Source organism: Rhamphochromis sp. 'chilingali', assembly GCF_963969265.1.
Source record: "Rhamphochromis sp. 'chilingali' genome assembly, chromosome: 3".
Lineage (NCBI taxonomy): Eukaryota > Metazoa > Chordata > Actinopteri > Cichliformes > Cichlidae > Rhamphochromis > Rhamphochromis sp. 'chilingali'.
In genome coordinates this window covers 35,260,370-35,286,603 of record NC_137931.1, presented here as the reverse complement: position 1 = coordinate 35,286,603, position 26,234 = coordinate 35,260,370, and the positions used below count along the sequence as shown (strand labels likewise).

General features: G+C 40.9%; 2 protein-coding genes across 2 annotated transcripts in view; one reads left to right on the top strand and one right to left on the bottom strand.

Moving 5' to 3' along the window:
* Positions 1-6,364, top strand: part of lingo3a (leucine rich repeat and Ig domain containing 3a) — a 31,624-nt gene extending 25,260 nt beyond the window's left edge. Inside the window, exon 2 of the mRNA XM_080878314.1 lies at positions 2,068-6,364. Within this exon, the coding sequence (XP_080734440.1) occupies positions 2,123-3,961 (1,839 nt within the window). The 5' untranslated portion in view covers positions 2,068-2,122 and the 3' untranslated portion in view covers positions 3,962-6,364. The remainder of the gene's footprint in view (positions 1-2,067) is intronic.
* Positions 6,365-23,512: 17,148 nt separating this feature from the next.
* Positions 23,513-25,441, bottom strand: LOC308394511 (uncharacterized protein). The gene is made up of 2 exons (XM_080878866.1): positions 25,380-25,441; positions 23,513-24,886 (listed from the first exon to the last, which is right to left on the bottom strand). The coding sequence occupies exon 2, from the start codon at positions 24,880-24,882 to the stop codon at positions 23,797-23,799; it is 1,086 nt and encodes a 361-aa protein (XP_080734992.1). The 5' UTR covers positions 24,883-24,886; positions 25,380-25,441; the 3' UTR covers positions 23,513-23,796.
* Between the last annotated feature and the right edge of the window lie 793 nt (positions 25,442-26,234).

The following is a 26,234-nucleotide window of genomic DNA, read 5'->3' as shown; positions in this document are numbered from 1 at the left end:
CAGAGAAACTGGAGACATTTTAAAAGCAGAGGACTGAGGACAGTAGGACTCTAGGGAGGAAGTTTGTGGCTAATACTCTGGTGGTGAATACTGAAAGAAATATTTTTACTTGTGCAGACGAGGTGAGTTTTTACTATTTTACCAGCATGACCCTGGGTCACACAGTCAAAACATGTCAGACCAACTAAAGACATGCTTGGCATGACATAAAGTCCTTGAAATCATGCAGACAAGTTCAGCAATTCAATTTAGAGGTCTATATGATGTATATTTTTTCCCCAAAAAACCAGTCCCCTTCTCATCAGCAATGGAAAGAATGAAATAGGAAATAGAAGCATCCTTCAGTGAGTGCTTTCCAACTTAAAACGTCATATTCTCTTAAGTTTTGTAAAGATCAGAGTCGAATGTTGGACCATCAAATGAAGTAAGATGATTTGCATTACGTTAGCGGTGCTCTATTTTAAAACGGCATTGTTTATGTCTGTGCCTTGGGAACATCTGCTTTGCCAGGCGATTAAATCTCTTAATTCTTTGCCATTTTCTTGCTACCAAACCATCTGCTGCGATTTGTTTTCCATGCACAAAGTCTGAGCCACAATCTAAACACTACCCATGGGTGCAGCGCGAGTTCTTGCTCCAGTGTCTACTGAGCCTCGTTAGATCGCAGTGAATAACACAAAATTTCTGGGTCGACTGCAAAAGGCTATGTGTCAGGCTGTTGCGTGTGGGTGAGAGTGTGTGGGATGTTTGGTATATCGCTTTCTGTCACAGCGTCTTTGATGGTGGCTCTCGAAAAATCAGTGTCATTAAGTCAATTTTAAAAACAATGTGCTCATTTAGCCCTGTCTCTTATTAGAGCTTTCTATACACATTTTCAGGTGTGTAACTGTATTTAGTGGCAGGTGGGGTATTGGGAATAATCATCTGTCAGCTAAGACGCATTGTAAATTTTCCAAGAGGAAATAGGTATAAATAATAGGTATTGTTTAAATATGCAATTGATAGCGTGGCAAACTAACGGTGGCTTTTGATCGTCTCTTAACACACAGTTAGCGTCATAATCAGGTACTAAAACAAGGTGAAATATGGAGTTACTTTCCATCCTACTTGTTAGTCTTTCACAATGGGTTTAAAAAGGATTGCCAATCTGCTGTCAAAGCATCAGCAGATAAAGACGTTAGGTGGGAGAGAGGGATTGTGCACGTGCATGTGTGTGTGTCATATGAAAACACTAGCAGATCAGCCTAGACAAGCTCCTCTCATGATAAGCCTCATGCCTCAGAGACTCGTGCAGATGATGTGATGGGAGTTATACTGAAGCACCCAGTCGTGGCCTCCTTCTGCAGTGCGAGACAGTGTCGGGCTTGTACTCAAAGACTCTGGGGTGGATGTACTGTGCTTTATGTCTATTGATTATTCAGTGTCGCTTTGATGTTTTAGTCACTCTGTTCACTTGCTTGTGTTTTCTTCTACAAAGTGTTAAGTATAGCTGTTAGTGTTCTGTTTCACAACATACGCTTTATGTGCACCATTTCAGGTATTTGCTGTTAAAGACTTTTGAGAGCCCACAATCACTTTAGCTTTTCATGCATTTTAAGATTTCTCACATGGGGTGCTTTTAATACAATAGGTTCTCCATTTCCCCGTTTTCATTTACAATGCATGAGTTTCATACAGACAGGCTGGGGAGCAATATACCCTAACCATCATATATCAAATTGAGTCATGGCTATTAGAGGTTTTGTGCCACGGCAAGTGATTATAAAACCAGTAAGCTTACAATGCACAGTCGGCCATTGTAAGCCAAACTGTTTCAACTCAATGCCGAATCAGTCCTTTGAGGATTATCTTGGCGCCCTGGCTTTAATTTCACTGCTGTGTCGGGTCAATTAGAGTTTGTAATTGTAATTCCGCTCATTTAGAGTGTTTGATTGCTGCTGTTTAAAGAGAGCTGACGCTAATGAATTTCTCTCACTATCTGTCTTTTTGTCTTCCCTCTCTTTCTGTTCTTGCCTTATTGGTTTTTTTTCTGTCTAACTCTTTCTATCCCTTCTTCTCGTTTTGCAGGTGTCTGGCCCAGTGATTCGACCCCAGACAGGAAACAAAGGAAGAGGAAGAAAGGATGGCCACGAGGGCGAGCCTGGGTCAGGATGTAGGCTGGCTGGTGCCTTTCCTTTTCTTGTTACTAATGATCACAGTGTCACCTGCCCAAAGCCAAGGATGTCCCCAGCGCTGTGAGTGCATTGCTAAGCTCAAGACTGTGTCTTGTTATGGTAAACGCTTGTCTGCACTGCCCGATGGAATCCCACTGGACACCAAGATCCTGGACTTGAGTGGGAATAAACTGCGTTGGGTAGAACACGGAGACCTGCTTCCATATTCACGTCTCGAAAAGCTAGACCTGAGTGAGAACATGATCAGTGTCCTGGAACCAAATGCTTTTTCTAGCCTTCAGAACCTTAAGTCGCTTTCACTGAGAGGTAACCAACTGAAGCTGGTCCCTATGGGAGCTTTCTCACGTCTCTCCAACCTAACTTCATTGGACCTTAGTGGGAATAAGATTGTAATTCTTTTGGACTTCACTTTCCAAGACTTGAGAAGTTTAAAGAACTTGGAGGTCGGCGACAATGATTTAGTTTATATCTCTAACAAGGCCTTTCTGGGTTTGGTGGGACTGAAGGAGCTGACAATTGAGAGGTGTAACCTGACTTCGGTGTCCAGTCAGTCTTTGTCTTACCTGCATAACTTGGTGACTCTGCGGCTCCGCTACCTCAGTATCTCTGCCTTAGAGGACCAAAACTTCCGGAAGCTGGGAAACCTGAGGGGCCTGGAGATCGATCACTGGCCCTTTTTGGAGTACATCTCTCCTCACAGCCTGCAGGGTCTCAACTTGTCCTGGCTGTCTATCACACACACCAACATCACCTCTGTGCCCACCTCTGCCCTGCGTAGTTTGGCTCACCTCACCAGCCTCAACCTATCTTACAACCCCATCACTGTGTTGGAGTCCTGGGCATTGCGGGATCTCGTAAGGCTGAAGGAGCTGCATCTAGTCAAAACCAACCTGGCAGTAGTGCAGCCCTATGCGCTCGGTGGTCTAAGGCAAATCCGCCTTCTTAACCTTTCCTCTAACAGCCTGGTGACCCTGGAGGAGGGAGCCTTTCAGTCTGTCAACACTCTGGAGACGCTGCGTTTGGATGGAAACCCTCTGGCCTGCGACTGCCGCTTGCTTTGGATCCTTCAGCGCAGGAAGACCCTGAACTTTGATGGTGCCTCCCCGGTGTGTATGACACCTGTTGAAGTGCAAGGACGTGCTCTCAATGCTTTCTCTGATTCAGCTCTCTTTGACCACTTTACTTGTCAAAAGCCCAAAATCCGCAACCGGAAACTGCAGCAGATATCTGCCCGCGAGGGACAGGTAGTGTCATTTATTTGCAGAGCAGAAGGTGAACCCACACCGGTGATATTCTGGATTTCTCCTCAGCGCCGCCGCATCACCACAAAGAGCAGCGGCCGCCTTACCGTGTTACCAGAAGGCACGCTAGAAATCCGCTATGCCCAGGTCACAGATAGTGGGACGTACATTTGCATAGCCAGCAATGCCGGTGGAAATGACACATATTTTGCCACACTTACAGTGAGTGGGCTGCCGCTGGATGCAGCGCTCATGGCCAACCGCACCTACTATGCTGGGGATCTTAATGACACAAATCTGAATGATACCAGAGTCTTCTTGAAGTTTACTCTGGACCTCAAGACGATCCTCATATCTACAGCCATGGGCTGTATCATGTTTCTGGGGGTAGTCCTTTTCTGTTTCATTCTGCTGTTTGTGTGGAGTCGAGGGCGAGGGCAGCACAAAAACAACTTCTCTGTAGAATATTCTTTTAGAAAAGTGGACGGGCCTGCAGCCAGTGGAGGACAAGGTGGAGCACGGAAGTTCAACATGAAAATGATTTGATATGTTTTAGTGTTCTCTCCTCAGTGCTGATTATAAGCACACATCAAAGTGGACTGCTGTGCTTGAAGAGCATCAACGTCAAATCTTTGCGAGACCTTGATATATTTCTATAGCTCTTTCTTGTGTATTCACATTATTGTGCAGAGAAAAGCTATATTATCATCGAATATGTTTTAAACTCTTGAACAGACTGTTAAAAGACCAATCGGCAAAGTCCCATCTACACTATCTTCATGCTCCGACCAGCTCAGTTCGAGGAATTCTCCCCCGTTTATCTCAAAAAGAATACACCCTTCTCCTCCGTCTGCTCTGTCTACAAACCGGTGAATACATAATATTAGGGTGGTGCTCAATAAATGCCAAGGACATGCCAATATGTATTTTAGTAGTTCCAGCTATATACTGCATATTTAGACTTATTCACAGTCATAAGTTGAGCGCAACAATATATTCGCTCTGCTTGAAGACATTTTGCTGATGGTGGGTTCGTACAGAATATATTACACTTAGAATACACTCTACAACACTGCCAATTCGACCGGAAAGCACCAAGTAATATCACTGTCAGTCCAAAGGGACGGCAAAAAGAAGTTTCACATCAATAGTTACGGCTGGAAGTTGTTTAAAATAACATTCTACAGATTTTTAGCTACAGTGGGGCCTGGTGCACAGTAATGTGGTGACAAATCAGCACATGCCAATACACGTTTGCTAGTCAGATTTCCCATTGTTGTTCAGTAAAGAACTACAGCTTCCTCCTAATCTGCAAACATGTGTATAAAATGAAATGCATGTACAGAGTTGGCTTCTTACTTTGAATAACTTGTATTATTTGTAAAGGAAAGACTCATAGGGGTGCATAAGATGTATTATATATTTTGTAATTACTGACCTTGAAGTTCTTGTGGTCGTTTATAGTACTGTTGAGTGATTAATAAGGTTTTAATGTTATGCTGTTATTAAAGTGTTAAAGTCCTATTTGGAATGACTCATAACAGTTCAGTTAGAAGCGTTTTTATTTTTATTTCGTTTCGACTGAAACACAACCCACTCCCTGAGCTCACTGACTCAGCAAATCATGAAGGGCATTTGCATCAAGTTTCACTTCGTTTACCTATTTGTAGCTGTACAAATAACACGAAGGCTTGTCTGACCTGTGGCTGAAGAAACTCTAATTGCGTTTGAGGCATTCAGTGTGAATGTTTTTTAAAAACAATCTTTGCAAAACTCTAAATGACACCAGCCAAAGTCATTTGAGGAAAGCTTCATGATACAATCAACAACAAAAAGCTGCATGATAACTGTGACTAACATTGATGCCTAGATGCTGATAACAGAGGTCACCCGCATGCCGTTCTGCCCTCAAGCTCTATCTCATGATCTGTGGGTTTAGGGCTGGGACCCAATGTCATTATCACAAACCATTTATTTCTGTTTGGCTTTGACTGCTGATTTCTAACAGTGTTGTTCTGCTGCCCTCTGTTGACTAAGACGAGTATTGTACTTTTCACTATTAGATTAGATAGAACTTTATTAATCCCTCGGGTGGGTTCCTCTGGGAAATTCGATATTTCTATAGTGCAAGCAGGGTTTTACTTAATATTAAGTAATTTTTTTGAATTTCTCAAAAGGCAAATGTGGAATTCAGCAATGGTCGACCTAAATCAGCGCTGGAATTAAAAATGAATTTATTGTTGCTCAACAGTATACCCTGCCTCTTCAAACACACAAAACTGAGTCCCGTGTTTCAACAACATAGACACCGCACAACTAATTTTACAAACAAAGTTATTAATACTGAACTTTGAATACATCCGTGGACCGATCTCAAATCAGTTAGCCTTCCTGTTTGTATTTTTCAATATGTAAACACTTTGGTTTCAGTTGTAATTTTCTTTTCCTCCCCCCGATCCCTCCTGTAAATATGGAAACCATTGTGTATGGAAATTGTGCTATACTGTTTTGTACTTTACTGTTTTATAAATAATGAAGTCCACTGTTTATAAAGCATGTGATATTATCTGCTACAATCATGTCTTGTCCCCTGTTCCATTTTAATAGCAGCTGGCCAGCGAATCAGTCTGTATGGTGGTGGTCTCAGGAGCGTATCGATAGACCTGTGACCCACCCCCCCAAACCCCCATGGAAATTTTGTTTAGAAGATTTTGTGCTTTTATTTGCTTCTCTTTCCCCAGGAAGTGCTCATATTTTAATTTCAAAAGAAAGTTGCATCAGAAGGATTGATGTGCTATCAGCACCACAAGTAAAGATATAGAGCTCAGCAGAAAGCATTCTTGTCCGGACTTGATGAATGAGTAAGCATGATATAGTGTCTGGGGAGGGTTATTACTGTTCATTTTCTATGCATTCATCAAAAGTTACAAAAAATAAATTCATTTTTGTGAGCAGATAAAGTCAACTCTGCATTCACACTTTCAGATGTGTCTGTTGTGGGCTTTCAAGATTGTTACTCCTTAATCGTGTGGGTATGATGACTTAATCCATGGCAGTGAGTTTAATATAAAACAAAATCAAGCCCTGTTAGTGTTCACTGGGTAAATGAATTAATTTTGTACTGATATGACCAGTTATCTGACTGATAACTGGTCATATAAATGACACTTAAAGTTCTCAGCATTTTAACACTCAGTATACAGCTTCATACTCATTAAGAGTCCCATCCATTTTCTTCTCCTTATCCAGTTCAGGGTCATGGAGTGGAGGGATCAGGGGCTGAGAGGCATGGTACACCCTGAATAGAAAGCTAATCTGTTGGAGGGTTGAGAAAGAGACAGTCTCATATTCACATCTGCAGCCAATTTAGAATCGCAGGTTAGCCTAGCCTGTGCATGTTTTTGGACTGTGGGAGGAAGCCGCAATGTTTGGAGAGTACCCACGTAGGCACGGGTGAGAACACTGAAACTCCACACAGGACCGTGTGAGGCAACAGTGTGAACCACTGCCCCATTAAAATCCCCGTGCATTAAAAGTTTGTTTGAGTTATTTAGTTAAATTGCTTCCTCATCCAGGAATATTTTAACATTAAATTTCAATGTTACTTTATTTATTTCTATAGTACCAAATCAGAAGAACAGCTGTCTCAAGTTGCTTTATATTGTAAGGCGAAGACCCTACAGTAAGACAGAGAAAGCCCCAGCAAATAGACAAACCCCTATATATATAAGCACTTTTTAACAGGAAAAAACTCTGGGCATAACCAGGCTCAGGGAGGGGAGGCCATCTGCTGAGACCAGTTGGGAGGGAAGGGAGGAAGATAGGGGAGCCAGAGATTAATATTAAATAAAGAATAAATGCAGAGAGGTGTATAAACACATGGTGAGTGAAAAAGAAACACTCAGTGCATCATGGGAATTCCCCGGCAACTTAGACCTACTGCAGCATAACTAAGGGTCACCTGATCCAGCCCTAACTATATGCTTTAGCAAAAGGAAAATTTTAAGCCTAATCTTGAAAGTAGAGATAGTGTCTGTCTCCTGAATCCATACTGGAAGCTGGTTCCACAGAAGAGGGGCCTGAAAACTGAAGGCTCTGCCTCCCGTTCTACTTTTAAATACTGTAGGAACAACAAGTATATTTATAAATTTGATTTTAACACGTTTATGTTCAAGATCTGTGGTATCATTGCTAGTCTGGAAGCCATGAGGGTTTCAGTATTTAAATTACACTGATGTCACGTGGAAAGCTGAAGCCTGCAGTACACATATACTGAAACTTTCAGTGATGTAAGACACATTTTGCTTTTACTCATAGGCCTGTATTATTTTCTATCAAATTTTCCTCCTTTTTAAAAAAAATAGGGTCTCAAAATATATCTGGAGTTCATCTGCAAAACAACAACAACAACAAAACTGTAGATTTTATTTTGTATAAAGGTGAGCAAACAGGTCATAAGATCCCACATTTGCAAACGTGTTGACAAAAACACGCCACACGTTTACTGCCCCTTAGCCCAGATGACATCAAGGTGAGCATTATCTTTCAAAAGCTTTTCCCATAAACGTGAGTCCAAAATCACCCACAGGTATTTATCATAATCGCACCATGTTTGTGCCCCCAACTGTTGAAACCACTCAAACCACCACAAAATGTTTGAAAACGTGCAGAGAAGAGAAGCGTTCCTCAGAACTAGATGTATAAGCAATTTACCCCCAATGCATATCAGACATATCCATCCCCTGGAGGGGGGGAGGGGGTGTCATTCACACTTTAAGAATTTTTCTGTGTTTACCAGTCTAACACTTGGCTACTTATCAAGAATACAGACTAGAGTGACTCATCTCGCCTTATAAGGTTTTTTTTTTCATACCTCTGAAGGCACATGTGAAAGTGAATGGTTTTTGCACCTACAATGACTCTACAATGAGTCACCTCTGATCGTTACGTTCTTGTTAAATTTTGATCATCACATCTCATCCGTTTTTATACTAGGAATGAGAATACCTTTACCGCTCATCTGTGTCACACGTGTGGAAGCCTGTGCATTTGTTATGACTGTCCCCTCTTTCTCTCAGGTCTTTCTAGTGATGTCTCACCTATATATACCTCTTAGCCTGACGCAGGGGAAGATATCTGAAAAAAGTGACCATGAACAAGAATTTTGGTATTTAATAACATTTGTTTTTCTTTTTTTAGATATCGAGTAGCTGATTATGTAGGTACTGTATGTAAAAGAGAAAGGACTTATTGATAATTAGCTTTTTATTCTTCAAGACACCTGCTGCAATCGAATCAATAGCGTTTATGCGAATAGATAAAAACAGGCTTCCGTGTTAAATATTATTCTGCTATTTACAGTCAAGATAGGATTTCAACAAAACCTTTTTGAAATTGAATTTTAAATTGTTAAATTTTCTTTGAAAACAAATTATTATGACAGTTTTTTTTTTCATTTGTAACTTCAAAGTAATATACCTGAAACTCCTTCCGCCTTTGCTGAGCACTGACTGTGGCTACCTATGCAGATTTCGGCGGTCTCTGAAGAGACATAACGAACATGTCAGATGTGTCATCACCTGCTTTAGATGCCAGAATTAGTGTGAAATGACATCAATACTCATTGGGTCTGCCTTGCATTTATACCATTTATTAATTTATTTGGAGTAGACAAAAGTGGCAAAATACAGAGCGTGTTAAAACCCTGCCCTGAACTACCTTCTTCATTTGGCTGCCAGAGGAAATGATGTCAGAATGCACTTTAACACAGAGATACCCAGCTTCTGCTTCAGCAAGGTTATTTCCATCCGTACCATGGGAACAAGCATAAAGTGGCTGAAATGATGTAACACAGTGGGTGTGTGCATGTGTGTGTGTGTGTGTGGGGGGTTCGTAATCACACGTTTTTTTGCTACCATGTTGTTGAGGTGTGGTGGTCTAAATGGGAATGCAGTGGTTAGCAGTTGTTAAAAAAAACAATTCACCTGCTGCGACATGTGCGCCGCTTTTCATTTGCTTGCAGCGCTTCTGATAAGTTTTTCAAAAAGCACACCTGCACTATGCACCTGTCAATTTGTGCATAATAAATATGTATTTGCATTCATTATCCAAATCCTGTGCCCCACAAAAAGTTTCAAAGGTTGCATTTCACACAAGTTTAAGGCAAGATCTTACATCTGAATCATTAGTTTGAACAAAGACTGCCGATGTACAGTGTCTCCTGCCACAGCTGCTCGTTGGTGAGGGTGAGGGTGAAAAAGAGGAAAGTAACAATTTGCAAGCGCAGGTTCTAGTTTAAGTAGAGAACAAATGCAGGGCAGCTAAACTGAGCCTAGTTTCTTGCTTCAAAATCCCCAAACCTTCCCACATGTTCTGATAAAGAGTTTCTCAAAAGTTTAATAGATTACTGTTGATTACTGAGCTAGCATATGACTGAGAGTTGAACAAGAAAAGTGTGCAAATCAGTACTAGTTAGTGTTTGCAATGTGTCATCTCAGAGTGGTGATTTGTCTTGGGAATTGTCATTTTTGTACTGGTTTAGATTTTAACTAGTAGTGAGATGACATTTATTGATACCTGTGTTTGTCAGTGTTATGATTTAGTTTGCTACTGTGACTGGAATAAAAAGTCTACGATCAAGTTCAAACAGTTCAAATTGTTTTCAGTTATATCACAACATAAAGTGGTTAAAGTAGTTGTAGATTAGCACGCTCTTTCACGCCAGCAGGTCGCACAAAGAATTACCAGCAACCACCGATGGCTGCATGTCAAAAACTGTGGTTCTAATATGAATAATACAGAAATAAATCAATAAAGGCAACGTGGAAAAATACACACTGAGATGCAAATAAAAGAACACACTTAGATGCATATCATTCATATTGTAGTCATACTACAAAAACAACACAGCTGAAACATTTCCAATGTGTTTTGAAAAATATGTGTTCATTTCCAGAAATTTAGAACTGTGACGCCAAAAGGGAGGGAAAGTTGTGTAATACTTCAAAAAACATCCTCTGGAATATCTCACTACTAACTGAAGTTAACTGTCAGTGTCAGAGGGATGGAGTTTCTGAGAACTAAAAGGATTTCCCCGTGCTGCAAAAACACTGTGTGGGCATGAGTTCAGCAATGTATGACAAGGCCTTGTCAACATAAAATTGGTGAATTTATCATTTGTGATGCTTAAACGACTCAAAGATTCTAGAAAAACTTCTGAACACAATAGACAAGGTCAAAAACCAATAAAGGAAAAGATACGTGTGTATAACATGACGCGCGACTAATTGATTCTGTACCACACGGGCTCGGGAACGTCAATCATCTGACCACAGAACAGCTTTCCACTGAAGCCCAGCCTTAGTTCTGGTCCAGAGGAGACAGCAGCGTTTCTGGAAGTGTTCACGAGCCCGTGCACTCATTCAGAATGACAGAATCATCCTTGTTTTTATGTAGTGCTGCACGAGGGCCCAAATATGACAGTGATCCAGTGCAGACTTTCAGCCGTGTGCCTCCTGCACAGAGATTTCTCTAGATTCTCAGAATCGTTTGAAGATGTTATGTACTATAGATAATCAGATTTTCATTATTTTAGCTGTAAAATTTCACTTTGAATTTGTACATAGAGAAACATCCCTCTAAAATAGTTCTGTGTTTTTTCCAGATTGCTAAACTTTTGCCGATCTTTATACCCAATCATGTTGTTGACCTGCTGCCACTTAAACTAAATAGCTGCAAAATGCTCACCCAGTTTTCTCTTCACTTAGTTTTCTATTTTTAGTTAGATATGAAGTTGAAATGATGGTTGCTCATCCAGCACTGTTTTACTTTTAGGCTACAGTCTAATATGTTACCTTTAAAAAATAATAAAAATGTAACATGCACAAATATGAAGACCAAAAGCCGTTTTCTCTAAAGCTATTGGAAAATGTATTTCAGGCTATGAATATGGTATCACTAACTGCTGGATCAGCACCTAAATGTGAGACTCAAAATTTACGCTAAAGAACAAATAAAGATAAATAAGGTCGAATGCAGAGAATATAAAAATCCAAAATGGGGTAACTAAGCAGGAACACACAATGGCACATTGACAGACACCCGGAAGAAGGAAAAAGGGAAACTGAGGCTACGCATAAACACAAAGTAATCAAGAAGAGTACAAGCAGCAGGGTAACAACGCACAGCTGAAACAAATTAAGACAATAACAAGGAAAGACAAACCAACGGTGAGGCACAAGAGGCTAATAACTAACAGAAGAAAACAGGAAGTCACTAAAAGGGGAATCACATAACATACAAGAGGGTACTAAACACAAGGAGTCGAACAGTAATAAAACTCCAGTCCAACGAAAATACTAAACAAGACACAAAATGTCAAACAGAAGCTAAACCAAAGAGCATAAACTAAAACTCGATGTGAGAAAAATCTACAGACAAATGGAAACTAATAGGCAGCAAATATGCTTATAAAATATAGCCTACAGCATTTCAGTATGTCTCTGCTAATTTTATATGCAGTGGTTCTGTACATGATAATTATAGAAGTTACTAAATAGAAAATAAACAGTGTCTGCTCTTTATGTTTGAGAGGCATGAAGTCTCACGGGAGCCTGTCTGCCACTGAATAAAAACAAACAACATAACCCAAATATAATTCTGCACTGTTTTTATATGTAGTAGTATTTCAGTATGCCTGACTGTGATGACAGTGTGCAAATGGAAAATTCTGGGCCTTTGAGTTATTGTGTTGGACCAGTCTAATGATAATATACTGATTACTATATTGATATGTAACCAGTACAGAGAGGAGAAATAATCATGATTCATTCATTGCTCATTATTCTTTTCAAAAGATCAAACTGTCATACAGCAACCAGATCTCTGTTTAGAGCACTTGCTCTGGCTGGGCTGACCCAGCGAGGCTGTGATTGAGGTCACAGCTCGGACTTTGTCTGCAGTTGTGGTGACACGTATGATGCTATATGTTGCTTTACTGTAACTTGCTTGCTTTCATTTGATGTAACTGAAGTCACCAGTATATCTCAATCAGGGTTTCACCAAATATAAACTTAGGCCACCCCCACCTCCCTCCAGCCCTTGAAATTGAACTTGCTGTTCTGGTCCCTTGACCACTATAGCAGTGCAGCTTTGCTGTAATAGTTTTGTGTTCATACAAAACTATTTTTAGAAAGCCAAGTTTTATTTAGTGTTTTTTCTGATCACTTCAATTTCACCACTACAAAAAAGAAAACAATATATCATAAACTAGTCTTAATAACAGATCTCATAGATCAGAACCACTGGTGATCAGCTAAAACATAACCCTGGCTGTGTGTAGCCCAGAGGTAAAACAAAGTTATTTAGGAAAAAAAAATCCCTCCGGTGCTTTATTTTTTATTTTATTTGTTTAATCTAATGTCCACAAATGCTTAAAGAGCACCACGAGTACTTCGGCAGCTTTAAAAACCTGTAAGTGCATCTCACTCTGAAATTACCACATTTTCTCTGTTTTAACTACATGGAAGTTTTGTTTAGCCACCAGATCAGTAGCTTCCTGCGCTGCTTAAGCTCACTGGGATGAGTCGGCGACCACAATGCCGTATGGCTGAGGGCGCGTAAAAATAATTTGCGGCATGCCTCCCCCCTCTTTCTGTCCACTGTTCCTATTTGAAAAAGGCTAAAAAAAATAGCTTATAGCTTGCTAGCTGTCCGTCAGACTCCTGTTGGCTGTACTCTTGATGAGAAATATAACCCAGCTAATAGCTTAAGGGGAATAACAGCTGCCTGTTATTTCAGTTGGATGTCTGCTGATAACAAAGTTAGGCGTTACCCGTGAGAGACAATTATGACAAATAAGAAGCAAGCAAACAGGTGGGATTTCTATTGCTCACTCTTTATTGAATGCAAATTGTTTCCGAACATAGTCCAAGTTCCAATTTACTTTTGCTTATCTGATGTTGCTTCGTAATTGATGTTAAATAGCTGGTTAAGTTATTTTAAAGTAGTGTGATATTATAAAAAGAGTTCATCTGCAGTCAGCTGCTGTCTCTCTGTTGACACTGAATGTTTCTTTGAGTTTGTCTTTGAGCCACTGGGACTGGCTGCCTGCCTGGCCAGCAGCACTGTCAATGAGCCAGCAACCCGCTACAGCCGGGGTGGCTGGCTGCTGACTCAAAAACACACTGAAACACAAGCCAAATCCAAGAAAGGGGTCACAGCTACTGTTTTTGTAAATCCTATGCAATAGTTCTGTTTTTATCTCTATGAGGTTAGACTGTCACACTTTATTAGCAAAGCCCCAAAAAACCTTAAGCATGGACACAGAGGCCCAGGGGTGGGCAATCTTCATGGTTCAAGTCAGAGAAGTGTTTTTTATCTTTGTGAGCACTGTGTCAAAGAATAAAGCAAAGACTTTGTTCAAAATGCTGTTATTCATCTGTTTTAATCAATTTTACGTGTAAAAATATTAAAAACAATGTCAGGGTTCTGAAGGTTAATGGAACAATAAAAACAAATTGTGGGCACAGTATGGAAGAACATGACTACATCTGCTCACACGGCAAAACAGATCATCTTATACTTCACTCTTTCCGTTTGGAGGCAGACTGTGGCCTACAGTTTGTAAAGGCAGTGTGTGATATGATGACAGAGAAGTTTAATTGTAAATTCTGCATTAACACCAGTGAAACATCGAGACACCGGACACACATCTGTAGCTCAGTCACAGTTTTGCATAACATTAACAGATTTCTGAACTGAGAGTGGTGGGCAAAGGTGAGCGTGTGTTGTTATCGTCACTGACCCACATGTGGCTACCCGCCCAATTCTGTGTGCGTTTTATTCTTTGTATACTTTCTCAGGAAAGTACCAAACAGCGAACTGCACAAACACCACAGCATCGTGTTCTGTGAAGTTAAACAGCATGAATGGACTGTATGGAAAAAATTGTACTCCTACTTTAGAATGTTCTTTATGTGGCTGCAATGGGAATGGTCAGCAACTTAGAGCTGACAGCTGATTCTGTAGGAACAAAAAGTGGAGAGGGGGGGAGGTTTGCATGCTGCACACACTTGAAAAGTTCTCATTTTGAAAGGGCTGCGCACCTTGAGCCGTTAGTTCCCAGCAATAACGTTACATCGTCAGCAGGCATGTATGACAGTACTGAAAAAGAAATAACACATTTGTTTCTTGGTCGATGAAGCTGTACGCTAGATTCGTCCTTCTGTGTTTCACAGTCAGTCAGACATGTATTGTCTTTGTGGAGAATGGGCTCTGCCTGCTCTGGCGATGATTTTATGAGGCGGAGGTGGGCAAGACATGGACAGCAGCCCTGGAACCTGCTGCTCCTCCTCTTCATCTGAGGGGGTTCTTGTTGCCATGGGCTTCAGTAGAGGACCTATGGGATGAGGGGAATGGGTTGGCAGGAGATTTCGAGGAAGCACAAGGGGCTTGAGGATGCCAGAGCCGCTAGTAGCTGGTCTGTTGAAATACGAATAGCCTCTCATCGTATGAAGGGCGTATGCAGGGATCAGAAAGGAGTTAGAAGGCTGGTGACTGGGCAGGACAGAAGAGTCTCTACCACCCCAGTAGTAGTTTCTCTGCAGGGATTGTTGGTGGGTGCTGGTGGTGCTTACAGGCTGGCTGCTGCTGTTGAAATGGCATTGCAGTGGATTACTTTGTTGGCCTGTGTACGCTGCAGGGTGAACCAAGCCAAAGTGAAGCTTGATGGCCATTAACTCAGCACTGAGCCTGGCGTTTTCTTCTTTCAGAGCCATGAGATGAGTCTCCAGCACATAGTCATTCATCCTTCTCTTCTCCCGTGACCGCTTGGCAGCTTCGTTGTTCTTGCGACGTTTCTCCCAGTAGAGCTCATCCTTCTTTTCTTCAGGTATGAACTCCCTCTTGCGACGGGGTCCTTTACGTACCAGATCGTTTTCCATGTGTAAAACATGGTTTTCTTGGCCCCCGTGAAAAGCTAGCGGTAGGGACTCCATGCTAAATGAAGAGCGAGTCACAACAGAGACCTGAAATCGAATAGAGGAGAGCAGTTAGTGGAGCTGAAGCGAGCAGCTGAGTAAGCAATGAGTTCTTTATCAGGAAACTACTCTGCAGTTTTTTAATGAATAATGAGACAAATTTTAACAAACTGTCAATGTGACACCGCTCTACACTCCTGCAAAGGTTGGTCAGAATTCAATAAAGACGTTTTGAAATATCACGTTTACAGAATGACGCACGTGCAAACGCTACCAAAAACGTCCTTGGTGGAGGTAATTATAGATATAGCTTTACATTAAACAAACAGGAACCACAAAATATTTATGCTTTGAGGTTCTTTTCAAATAACATGACGATTTCCTGTATCCTTACAGCTGTACTGTGCGCTGTCAACATATAGAAAGTACCGTGTGAAGATTTAAAATATGTCACATTTGACCTCTGACCTCTCCTTCAAGGTCAATAGATAAGTCGACGTGATAATAGTGCTGCGTTGAGCTGTTTAAAACTGTTTCTAATTACCGTTGTTTATATTGACAGCATAAGGGAATATGAGAAATGATATAGGGGGATTCAAAATATTACTTTGGACTTCTGACCTCTTCTTCAAGGTCAAACTTCAGTAAAATGTCTTATGTTTAAAATTCTGCTGCCTGTTTGTCCTGACAACATTTAGGAGATGATTGTGGTATTTGAGGATTCTGAGTATCGTTTGCATCCAAATATCACGTCACATTTGACCTCTGATCTCACTTTTAATTTCATATCTGCCTTTCTTTCAAGATGATCCTCAAATATGTTAAATATTTAAAGAAAGTATCGTCAAGAGAGAGAATGAGCTAATCAGAGATATGCTGCAGAATATAGTTAGTTATTTACAAATCAGTACCCGTTATCCATTACATATTTTAAATGCACTTTAAAGGAACGAGGAAAACAAGGTGAACATACACCAAATGCAATCCTAGTCCCTTAAAAGGAAGTCGCGCGCACAGAGCGAGCTGCCTCGGTGAAGGTTTGAACGCTCTGAGTGATTCTTGTCATTAAACACATTTATAATCTGAATATGTCTTACATTTGGATTCTTACACTTACGGATGCAGTTTCAGGGTCTGGTTAAAGAAAACAGCAGACACTTCTCCATATTTTTGTCACATTGTTAGGGCAAGCTGTTTAATCGCACCACTGAGAAAACAGATTAGCCGCTGATGACAACGGCATGCTGTTGCAGTGCTAGTCCCTAATCTTATAATGTGTTGAGTAATAGAGGCACATATACTTTGTGTATTTGCAACTTTGTGTTTGTTTGTCTCGCTTTAAGCATATAAATGGCTAATGTTCAGATATAAAGGGCTTTTTAAAAAATCGGATATAATTGTATAAAATGCTGCACGTGCCTGTAGAAGCTGTCCATCTATGGCAGACCATTTTCATACCATTATGTTTTTTTTCCTCTCCAAAAATATTTAGAGGCTATTACAGTTCAGTACTTTATTACACTCTGTCTAGCACCTCGAGACCCACAACCCCCTTTCCTGAACTAGCCTCACCACCTACCTGTCTCAATATGAAACGTATGAAAATAATAAGGCTGGAAACAATACATAGAATGGCAAGATTGTGGCTTTGTGTGTTAGCTCCATATTCCATACTGAGTCATCAGTGTGCTTTGTCTGCATCATGGCTGATGAGGAGCCAAATTAGAGGAGTTTGCATTTGTGATTTTACAGATCTGTGTTGTCAAAACCAAATAAAAATACTCGTCGAGCCTTTCTCTTTTTACTTTTATATCTGTGAAACCAAATAAAACGCTTCTTAACGGAAACTTTTCACGCGAGGTTTTACGCGACCGAGAAGATGCTGTCGCACCAAGCGGCTTTTAGTTCAGCTGAGGTGACCTAAGCTCGGCGTATGCAAATTACGCATAGGTATCTTTAGTTAACGTGAAGTCAAACAATGCTTCATGTTTCTCACTTTGTCTCCCCCTCATCTTCCTCTTTGATCGCCTTGTCCTTCTAGTCACTGCTTCCCCTCTCCAGCACTTTCATCTTTGTGCGTCACTTTGTTGCGTGAACAAACGTGCAGCCAGTAAGAGTTTGTCCATTTTGCTGTACATCTACCTCGAATCCTTCTTTAAATGAATAGAATAGGAGGAATACTGACTGCTGCTAATGAATTATCTTTTATTCACGTGGGTTTGTGGGTGGTTTTTATGGGAAGCTGTGCAAGATGGGTGAACAATGTGTTAAAAACCACAGCCAGCCTCCTGTACGTGCAATCAGAAACACACATAGACTCATACAGGCTAGGCTTACACTTATCTCTTTTAACTCATTGATGTTTCATTCACACCTTATTCTTGCTCACAATATAATACCTGATAAGTGTTTTTTTTAAATCATACACTGCACAGTACTTTATGATAGTAGTCAATTGTGACACCTCATAGAAGAGCTGCAAAAAAAGCTGTCACTCAGGATGTCACACATATAGCATGCTCTTAAATGCAAACAATAAATTCACAGCTTATTACTTACCGTGCAATGCCCTGCAAGGCTGTAGAATGGCCTTTTTTTTTATTTCAGTTGTACAAAATGAAAGTACTTTCTTAGCATGTCGAGTGACCGTACAGTCAGACTTTGCCAGAGGCAACAAAACTGTAGTTTCAAAGAGGCCATGTACCGTGTGTGTAGTGGTGAGAGTACACATTGGTTAAAAATATTCAAACCTTTGCCCAGAGAAACCCCGTGTGTTTCTGTGTGAGAACGTGCACACCTGCAAACTGGTGTCTGACACAAAAACTACTTGTTGTACATTAAAAAAAAAAAGAAAAGCAACAGCAGGAAGAGAGAAAACAATAATCACAAAGGAAGACACAGACAAAGAGAAAATAAAAAAAGAGAGGGTTCCTGAGTGAAATCTCTCTTGAGGCCAACCCCGCTCTCTACTCTGCTGCACATTTGCACCTGTTTCTTATCGACTAATTATAGCCCGCCTGCTTTTTAGTAAGGAACTCTCAGACTTCTTCTTTTGGTGTCTATCCGTTTTCTCACACTCTAACATCTGTTGTTGTGTTGCTCTGTACCCTGCCAAGCTTTGTTAAAATAAGTGCTCATAGGAAAAGTTGGTCAGTCCATATTCTGTGGCTTTCCACCTCAATGTACTCTATTCACATCACCTTGAAACTGCCATTAGTATGAGAGAATTCCCTGTTGGGTGGATAAAGAACTCGCCTCCGTTCTTGCTTTTAACCGTCTTGTAATGCAATGCATTTCTTGATGAGCAGATAAAATACAAACTACCATCCTCACAATGCTTTGCATGCAGTAAATATGTTCCGAAACATCAGGCGTTCTGCCTTTTTTGTAATTTTCCTGACTTTACGTGAAAAATATTTTTTCCTCATTGTTTAGTCAGCCATACCGACATAAACATTTTATTATTCAAGTGTCACAAATTATGATTCGTATCACAAAATAAACATTTAGCTTCATGACTGGCTATAACATTTGCATAAATGTGCTAGACTTGTGATCGCACTACTTTTTGAAACCTTTTGGATTTATACTTGAAGTCTTCCGGTCGCTCATAGCGAGCGTTACTAGCAACCGCTGCTACCAAAGTGCTTGACCTTTATTTACTTCTGAGTGGACAGTGAACCTTCACTTACTAGTAAAATCATTTTATGCTTTCATAAAACACACTTTCACTTTCTGCAAACTTGTGATGTTTGCAGCTCCGATCAAACTCAGGCTTCATACGGGCAAAATGTCCCAACTATATCACGTGTAAAATATTACTAAGTGACCAAGACGCGGGTATCGTCATTGCAGTAAGTAGAATTTTATTAAAAATGTTCAGCTTTGGGTGAGACCACTTCTTAGTCTGAGAAGTATGCACGATGATGGATTGGTAACTTATGAATTAATAAATGTTTAAAAACTCCCACTTTCTCATATCTACAGCACAGCGCAGCATCTAAGAGCGGGCCAAGACATTTTCCTCCACATCATGGTCGAATTGATTGGATCAGAAGCGATTCATTCGTGACATTGTTTTTGAGAACATCACGATTAGTTGTCCCATTTTTTAAGACTTCAGTTGTATACGGATTTGCTAAAATTGCACGAAGTATCCAGTTTCGCCTTCCCTCGCAATGGTAAAGAATCCCTCCAAAAATGGGGATCTGCATGCGGGGCTAGCTCGGCTTCAAAAGTCAACGATCTCTGAGTTGGGCCGAGCCCCACGTTTGGTCATTTTCATGCAAATCCATCCCGGACTTTTTGAATAATTCCACTAGCAAATAGAGAAACATACAGATACAAACTGAATTACTCACGTAAACACAACTGCAGGGATGACATACAACAATTCACATGAGCTATAGATCATCCAACATCATATCTTACTGTTGTTCTGTGCTCTATTCTAACTTTGTATATCTTTTCACCTTTCATGAAACAAACGTTCGTTTTTTCTGAGATAGCTAAATAACCTCCAGAGCGTTCGTATTCTGATATAACTGTGAGGTCATTGCAGAACATCAAAAAGTATTTTTTATTCCTAACCTTGGTAGATTATTTAAAAAAATACAGCTAACAGAAATACGTCGTTTGCTGTAGAGAAGCTCCATGTACACAACTGTGCTCCTCTTGCGCATAGTTACACAGTGCAAACACTTCCTCTTCCTCAAACAACTGTCACCAGATAATAGAATATAGAATAAATACCTGATTTCATTTTGAATTAAGAAAATGACACTTTACAAGTCTGGCTGCTTAATTCTGCTTTTGGTCGCGAGTGAAGTGAAACGATTCAAAGGTTTGCTGAGCTGACAATTTCACAGAATACACAGTTATGTTTTGCTGTGATCACAGCAAGACCAGTTGTGCACGCGTTGATAAATGTCCGTCCCTTGGTCACTAACACCTCAACCATTTCCTTCATTCGGTCTTTTTACTTTTAACATACATGGTCAGTGCCAGTATATGTGAGAAAATGTGCTTCAGGCCTTACCTTCTGCAAGCGTATCCACAAGATCTGCTGCCGTCGAGCTGCCAGTGAACTGTTTCAGAGAGGTCTCGCTCTTGCCCTAATGTACAACTTAGAGTGCCGAACTCTTCTGTTAGACACTGTCAAGCAATTAATGCACAGATGAGTCGAGTGGGGATCATAATACTTTGTTGCTTTCAGTCCTACCCACTCACCTCTCTCTTTTTTGCTTTGCTCTCAGCCTTTTTTAACGCGCTGTTTTCCTGTCTTTAACTCTGGCTGTCCACCTCTGTTGTCGCATGAAAAGTGTCTGACTGCTTTCCTTGATGTCGATCATATTGTGGTGGTAGTGGCTTGCCCACACAGGGGTCTCCCCTGTATGATGCTGCTTTCAATTTTAGGCATATTTGGTCGATAGCATGCCAAAACTAAATGAAAACATGCATCTAATGCCCTAGAGTTTAGTAAAGCTATATGATTTTTTTTTTAAATCTCTAGAGTAAATGCATTGTTAGCGTCTTTACAGCATTTTGTTCGTACTGCAGCTGTACTATGATACTTTGCTCAGTGAAATGTTTTAACCACATGTTAAAATTCAGTCACATACCTGATGTCTCGTTCCAGAAAAGCTTGGGCGCAGCAGTAGTTGCGGCAGTCTTAGTAATATGAGACGTTTTAGAGATAAAAGCCACAACAGCCAGGTAATGATATGACCATCAGTTCTGTGTTGTTCAGATATTTAGCGTAAAGCATAAGTGTGAGGAGACGTGACTAAAACTTTATGTGTGACTTTTAAATAAATCTTTGGCACCTCAGATTCGCAGAAAATGCAGAAGTGTTTGTGACTTATGAGAGTGTATTTCAAGCCTCTGCTCAGTTAATCTTCTTCTTGTCCAAATTTAGAATCTTTTGTTATAATATAATAATTCCTGTGTCAAAATGACTTTGACACAGGAATTAAAATGCATGCTTTTGTCGTGACTGGAAATTTTACTTCAACGCCCATTTCTATGTATAGCCAGTGTCACATGTAGACAGATTTTTGGCTTCCTGTTGTGATGCGTGTAAGTCCTTAATGTTAGAAAAATAAGCACGAGAGGTCCACGTGGAGGCAAAAATGCTTTCTTTTTCAAAGGGCTGAAAGAGAGTTCCTTTTATGCTAAAATGTTATTTTCTAAACTCGCACGTAAACTTATTTTCAGTCCATCTCTCTGTGTCGGATGGACGAACACTGAGACGCACTCAGTTTGTCAAAGCTGGAACGTGTCTTACACAAAGACATGAATTTGACATCACGAGCCATGACGGACGAGTTCCAGTACGTTAAACAGGACATTCAGTCATCGTTTTTTTTCTGTTTTTAACTTTAACACCTGGGATGCCTTAATTTAGGCCGTCCTTTTTCAAGAAAGGAGGTCAAGCATTTATTCAGAGGAGAGTAAAGTTCAAATCCATGATTGAATTGGGTTGACCAGATCCAAACAAATTAAATCTGGGTCAAAGGATATGATTTTGTCTGACAATATAGGTCATGTCACCAGTTTGTCATTTATGACATATCCCATGAAAAGAATTTAACCCATGACACACAAACGCACAAACTATACAGGTCACAGTTTGGGCACTGGTCACAGGAAGGTTAAAAGTTTGTTTTAATGATGAGCTTGTCTTCTTACATTTTTTTTTAGATGTGACTAACAATAAAAAACCTTATTGCTATTTCAGCTGCTGCTGTGCCTGATACTAATCTTTGGGTTTTAATAGGGATGCATCGGCACGTCTCTTTTTTAACCACAAGTTTCTTCAAAGACTTATGTGTACTGACTTTTGTAAACTAAAACCACTCAAAATGTGGAACAGTGTCTGAGTGTGTTGAGTTTCAGGAGAAGGCATACAAATGTCACATAAGCTCACGTAAAATAGAACATCCGGTCTCCTTAATTTAAAATAATATTCTTTCTTTGAAGTCTGAATAAAAATATGCGATGTGAATATATTGGTAGCATTAATATTAGTTTACGTTTACTTTATTTAGTTATTTACTCTAAAACCGGTGTATGTGTGAAAAATGCATACATACTACTGGAGAGGCAGAAATTATTCCACAAAACGAAATCCATCTGCCACACCGTTTGTGTTGTAGCGCCCTCTGCTGGAGGCTTCGGGATCGTGCATGGGTATTTAAGAGCCGATTGCGATGGCACTGCGTAGCAGGTCAGAGATGACATGATGCTCCATTCGCCTAACAAGTGAAAGATCCTGTTGCGAGAGGATACCCGGATCTTTCTTTTTTTTTTGGTGGGTGGGGGGGGGGGGGGGGGGGGGGGGGATTACATCAAGAAGGGCATAAAAAGGGATTAAAAAATAAGAATACATATATATATATATATATATATATATATATATATATATATATATATATATATATATATATATACACACACTAAGTATATTTTGTACTTTATACTTAGACAAGTATAAAAGTAATACTTTTTATACTTAGAGTATATTCTAAGTATATTCTTAGAGTTTTATACTTACTTTTCGACTTAAAGCATTACTTTTATACTTGATTGTAAAATGACTAACAGGACTATTCGAATGCATGGATATACATTCATATATTAAAGACCCTATTCTAACAAAAGCATAGCATTTAAAGATTTAAACATTACCCAGATGTGGTGTCTCACTGAAATGTGGTGGATTGTGTCTCACTGAGCTGCTGACCCACAAATAAACGGTTCAACGTTCAGTTTTCCATCGAGTCGAATTGTGCTGGGAAATCACGCAGTGGGGATAAAGGGGAATACCGAGTCAGCACGCACAGTTTCACTGGTGCAGTCGCTGTGTTTTTCTTTTTGTTTGTTTGTTTTTCATCACTGGCAAAGGGTAAAAATGTACAAGAAATACCTGTACTGCAATGAAATTAAATAATCTGAATGAAAAAGAAAAGTCCGGAATAACATTAAAAAACAAAAACGAAAAAACAGCTTGTGTGTTTATTATACATTAATATTTCATTGTATGAAACAAATTCAGACAAAGAGCGGGAGCGCAAAAGCTTCATTCAAACAGAATAAAACCACAGAAAATCGTGCCGTGTAGCTCGTGGTAAAATACATTGTTCATGGCTGATCTTTCGGGGAACATAGGCCACGTGAAGGCTGTTTATTTCGTTTTTTAATTGTTCGTATTTTCATTATGACCCACTGCACACGTTTCATTCTTTTTGGACTGCATATTTACTGGCAAACAAAAAAAAAAAAAAAAAACAGCTGAAAAAGCCTTCACCTCACATCTCATTTGGACGCATATGGAATCACGTTAAGTTTGGGGATTTTTTAAAAACTTCTTGTAAGTTACACCTTAACAGTTAAACTGTCCAGTCAGCGTCCCCCAGAACTGAGATGCATCCCGAGCTGAGACAAACCAGGCGTTGCACTGCTGAACCGACTCTTCAGCCCCCTCTGAATGTGCGCCTCCACACCGACACCCTGGCTTTGCCTTTCTTGTAAGTGGAGAGGCAGGCCGGAGTAGACGGCCGACGGAGCCAGGTAGGAGGACCTCCAGGGCAGAAGAAGATTATTACACACAGCCGAGTGGTTCAGCTGGGGCACCAGCCAGTTTTGGGGTGGGTACGAGAGCGCAGAGGCATGGTGGAGAGTGTCAGGAGAGGACATGATTGCTGAGAAGGAAGAGACGGGTGGGGAAGATACACTGGGAGAGATGGGGATTACATCGACGGAGGAGACCTGGCGCTGGGCATCCACTCCTACCTCCCCTGACCTTCCGCTCCCTAAACTATCTCGGAGCGAAAGGACACCGGAGCCGGTGAGAGGAAGGATGCCTGGCTGTGTCCCACAATTGCGATGGCTTAGTGGATTAAAAAGACCTCTAGTTGAGCCAAAACAAGGGAGCTTGGACTCATACTGGTTCAGTGCAGTTTCCTGTTGTCGCACAGCCCTGATCCCTGCCTGGAAGAGAGAAGGGGTGTGGGGAGGTATGGGCGACAAGGGCAGAGTGGGCGCTAGGACAGGCGCAGTTGATGTCGCAGAGGGAGAGGGTGCTTTGGTTTTTTCTATGCTCAGGGTACTGATGTACTGCAGGTTAAGGACTTGAGCCCGCAGCTGGGCGTTCTCCTCGCTCAGAGCCAGTAGCTGGCCCTCTATCATCAGGTCATTCAGCCTCCTCTTCTCCCTGGACCGCTTGGCCGCCTCGTTGTTCTTGCGTCGCTTGTCCCAGTAGCTGGCATCTTTCTTATCGTCTGGGATCATCTCCCTCTTCCGGCGCGTAACGGGGGTGAAGTGGCTACTGTAGGCCTGTAAGCGCATGAGACGTCGAGCCAGGAGGGAGGACCGAGTCCCAGCCAGGAGCCGAGGCTCCGTGTCCGTGTACCCACTGCTCTCAACTGAGGAGGAGGGCTGGCAAGGAGCATCTGTCCCGGCACCGTCAGGGCTTTTCGGGGAGCTCATGACACTAGTGGAGGGAAACAAGTGTCAGTCAAGCAGCATGCATACATCCATGCATCAAGCATAAATCTGACCCCGTTAGCTGCACCTGAATCACCTAAAGCAATGATTGCTGCATAAGTTTCGATTCATAACTAATGCTGAGAAAAATCTGCGTGAATGAAACTCGTTTACGTTTATTTTGAGCATTTTTGAGTTGAATGTACTTCAGACATTTGACGAAACGCGTAGTTTACTGACGTTGAAAAGCGAGTTAATAATCTGTAAATTCAATGTGCATTAATCTAAACAGCCTTACTCCACCACAACGTTAAATGATGTCGGCACATACGACAGTGTCGGTGCCTTTTCATTTAAAACAGTTTCTAACCTTCTTAAGATTAAGACAGATACATTAAAAGTTAGCCTCGAGGGAACTTTACGCGAGCATACTGAATGTGAGCGTTCACGTTTTAAAGCCTTAGAATTAGACAGCGTCGTAAAGTTGAACTGACACTGACCTGATTGGAAGGATGACACCTGTGGGACTGTTAGAAGCCGGGACTTTGAGCGTCTCTTGCAGCTCTGCAAACACACACACACACAAGAAGAGCGACATACAGTTTTACGCGCAGCACTTGGAAAAGTGACTTAATCTTTTTTAAGTTTGTGGGTGTTACATGGGGTGAAACAGAGAAAGGGCTGAACTTACCATTCACTCACAATCAGCGGTGATGTGGAGAGCAGAGCTGCTGGGCGGTGCGCACATATAGGCCACACGGATAGCCAATCACACTGTGCTGTCTGTTTCATTCTGTGGAAACCGATCTGGCAACTTTAACTTGGAGTGCGGAAGTCCAAGAGAGCTGTGTGTGGCCACGATCTAACCAACAGGTGTTACTGAAATGAGTCGATTTGGATCAACCGTCCTACTTATTACTTTTGTAAAATTACAGCACATCGGTCGACGTGTCTAGAACAGTCGCACTGTGACACCACTGTTCAGTAAGCTTTACTCATTAGTAGAAAACATGGTTTGGTTTACGACATGATTATGTTTGACTTTGAGATTTGTTTGACATGTATTTATCTATTTGTTTTGAATGACGTGATGAAATGAAATAAAACACTGAAACAAATCCCAGAAAGCACGAGCTATATTTAGAGAGATTTAGAGATTTTTTTTTCTTTTTTTTTCTTCTTTTTTTTTTTTTTCCATTAAAAAGTTCGCTCCACATCACGGTGTTGCTCAGCATGTGGCGCATCTTCTCAAATGGAGACTGCGGGAACTGTAACAAAAGTTTTAACTTCTCATGGATTTTGCACCTGTAACTCCTCCTTAAATGAAGGTTATGGCGCACATAACTGCTAATCAC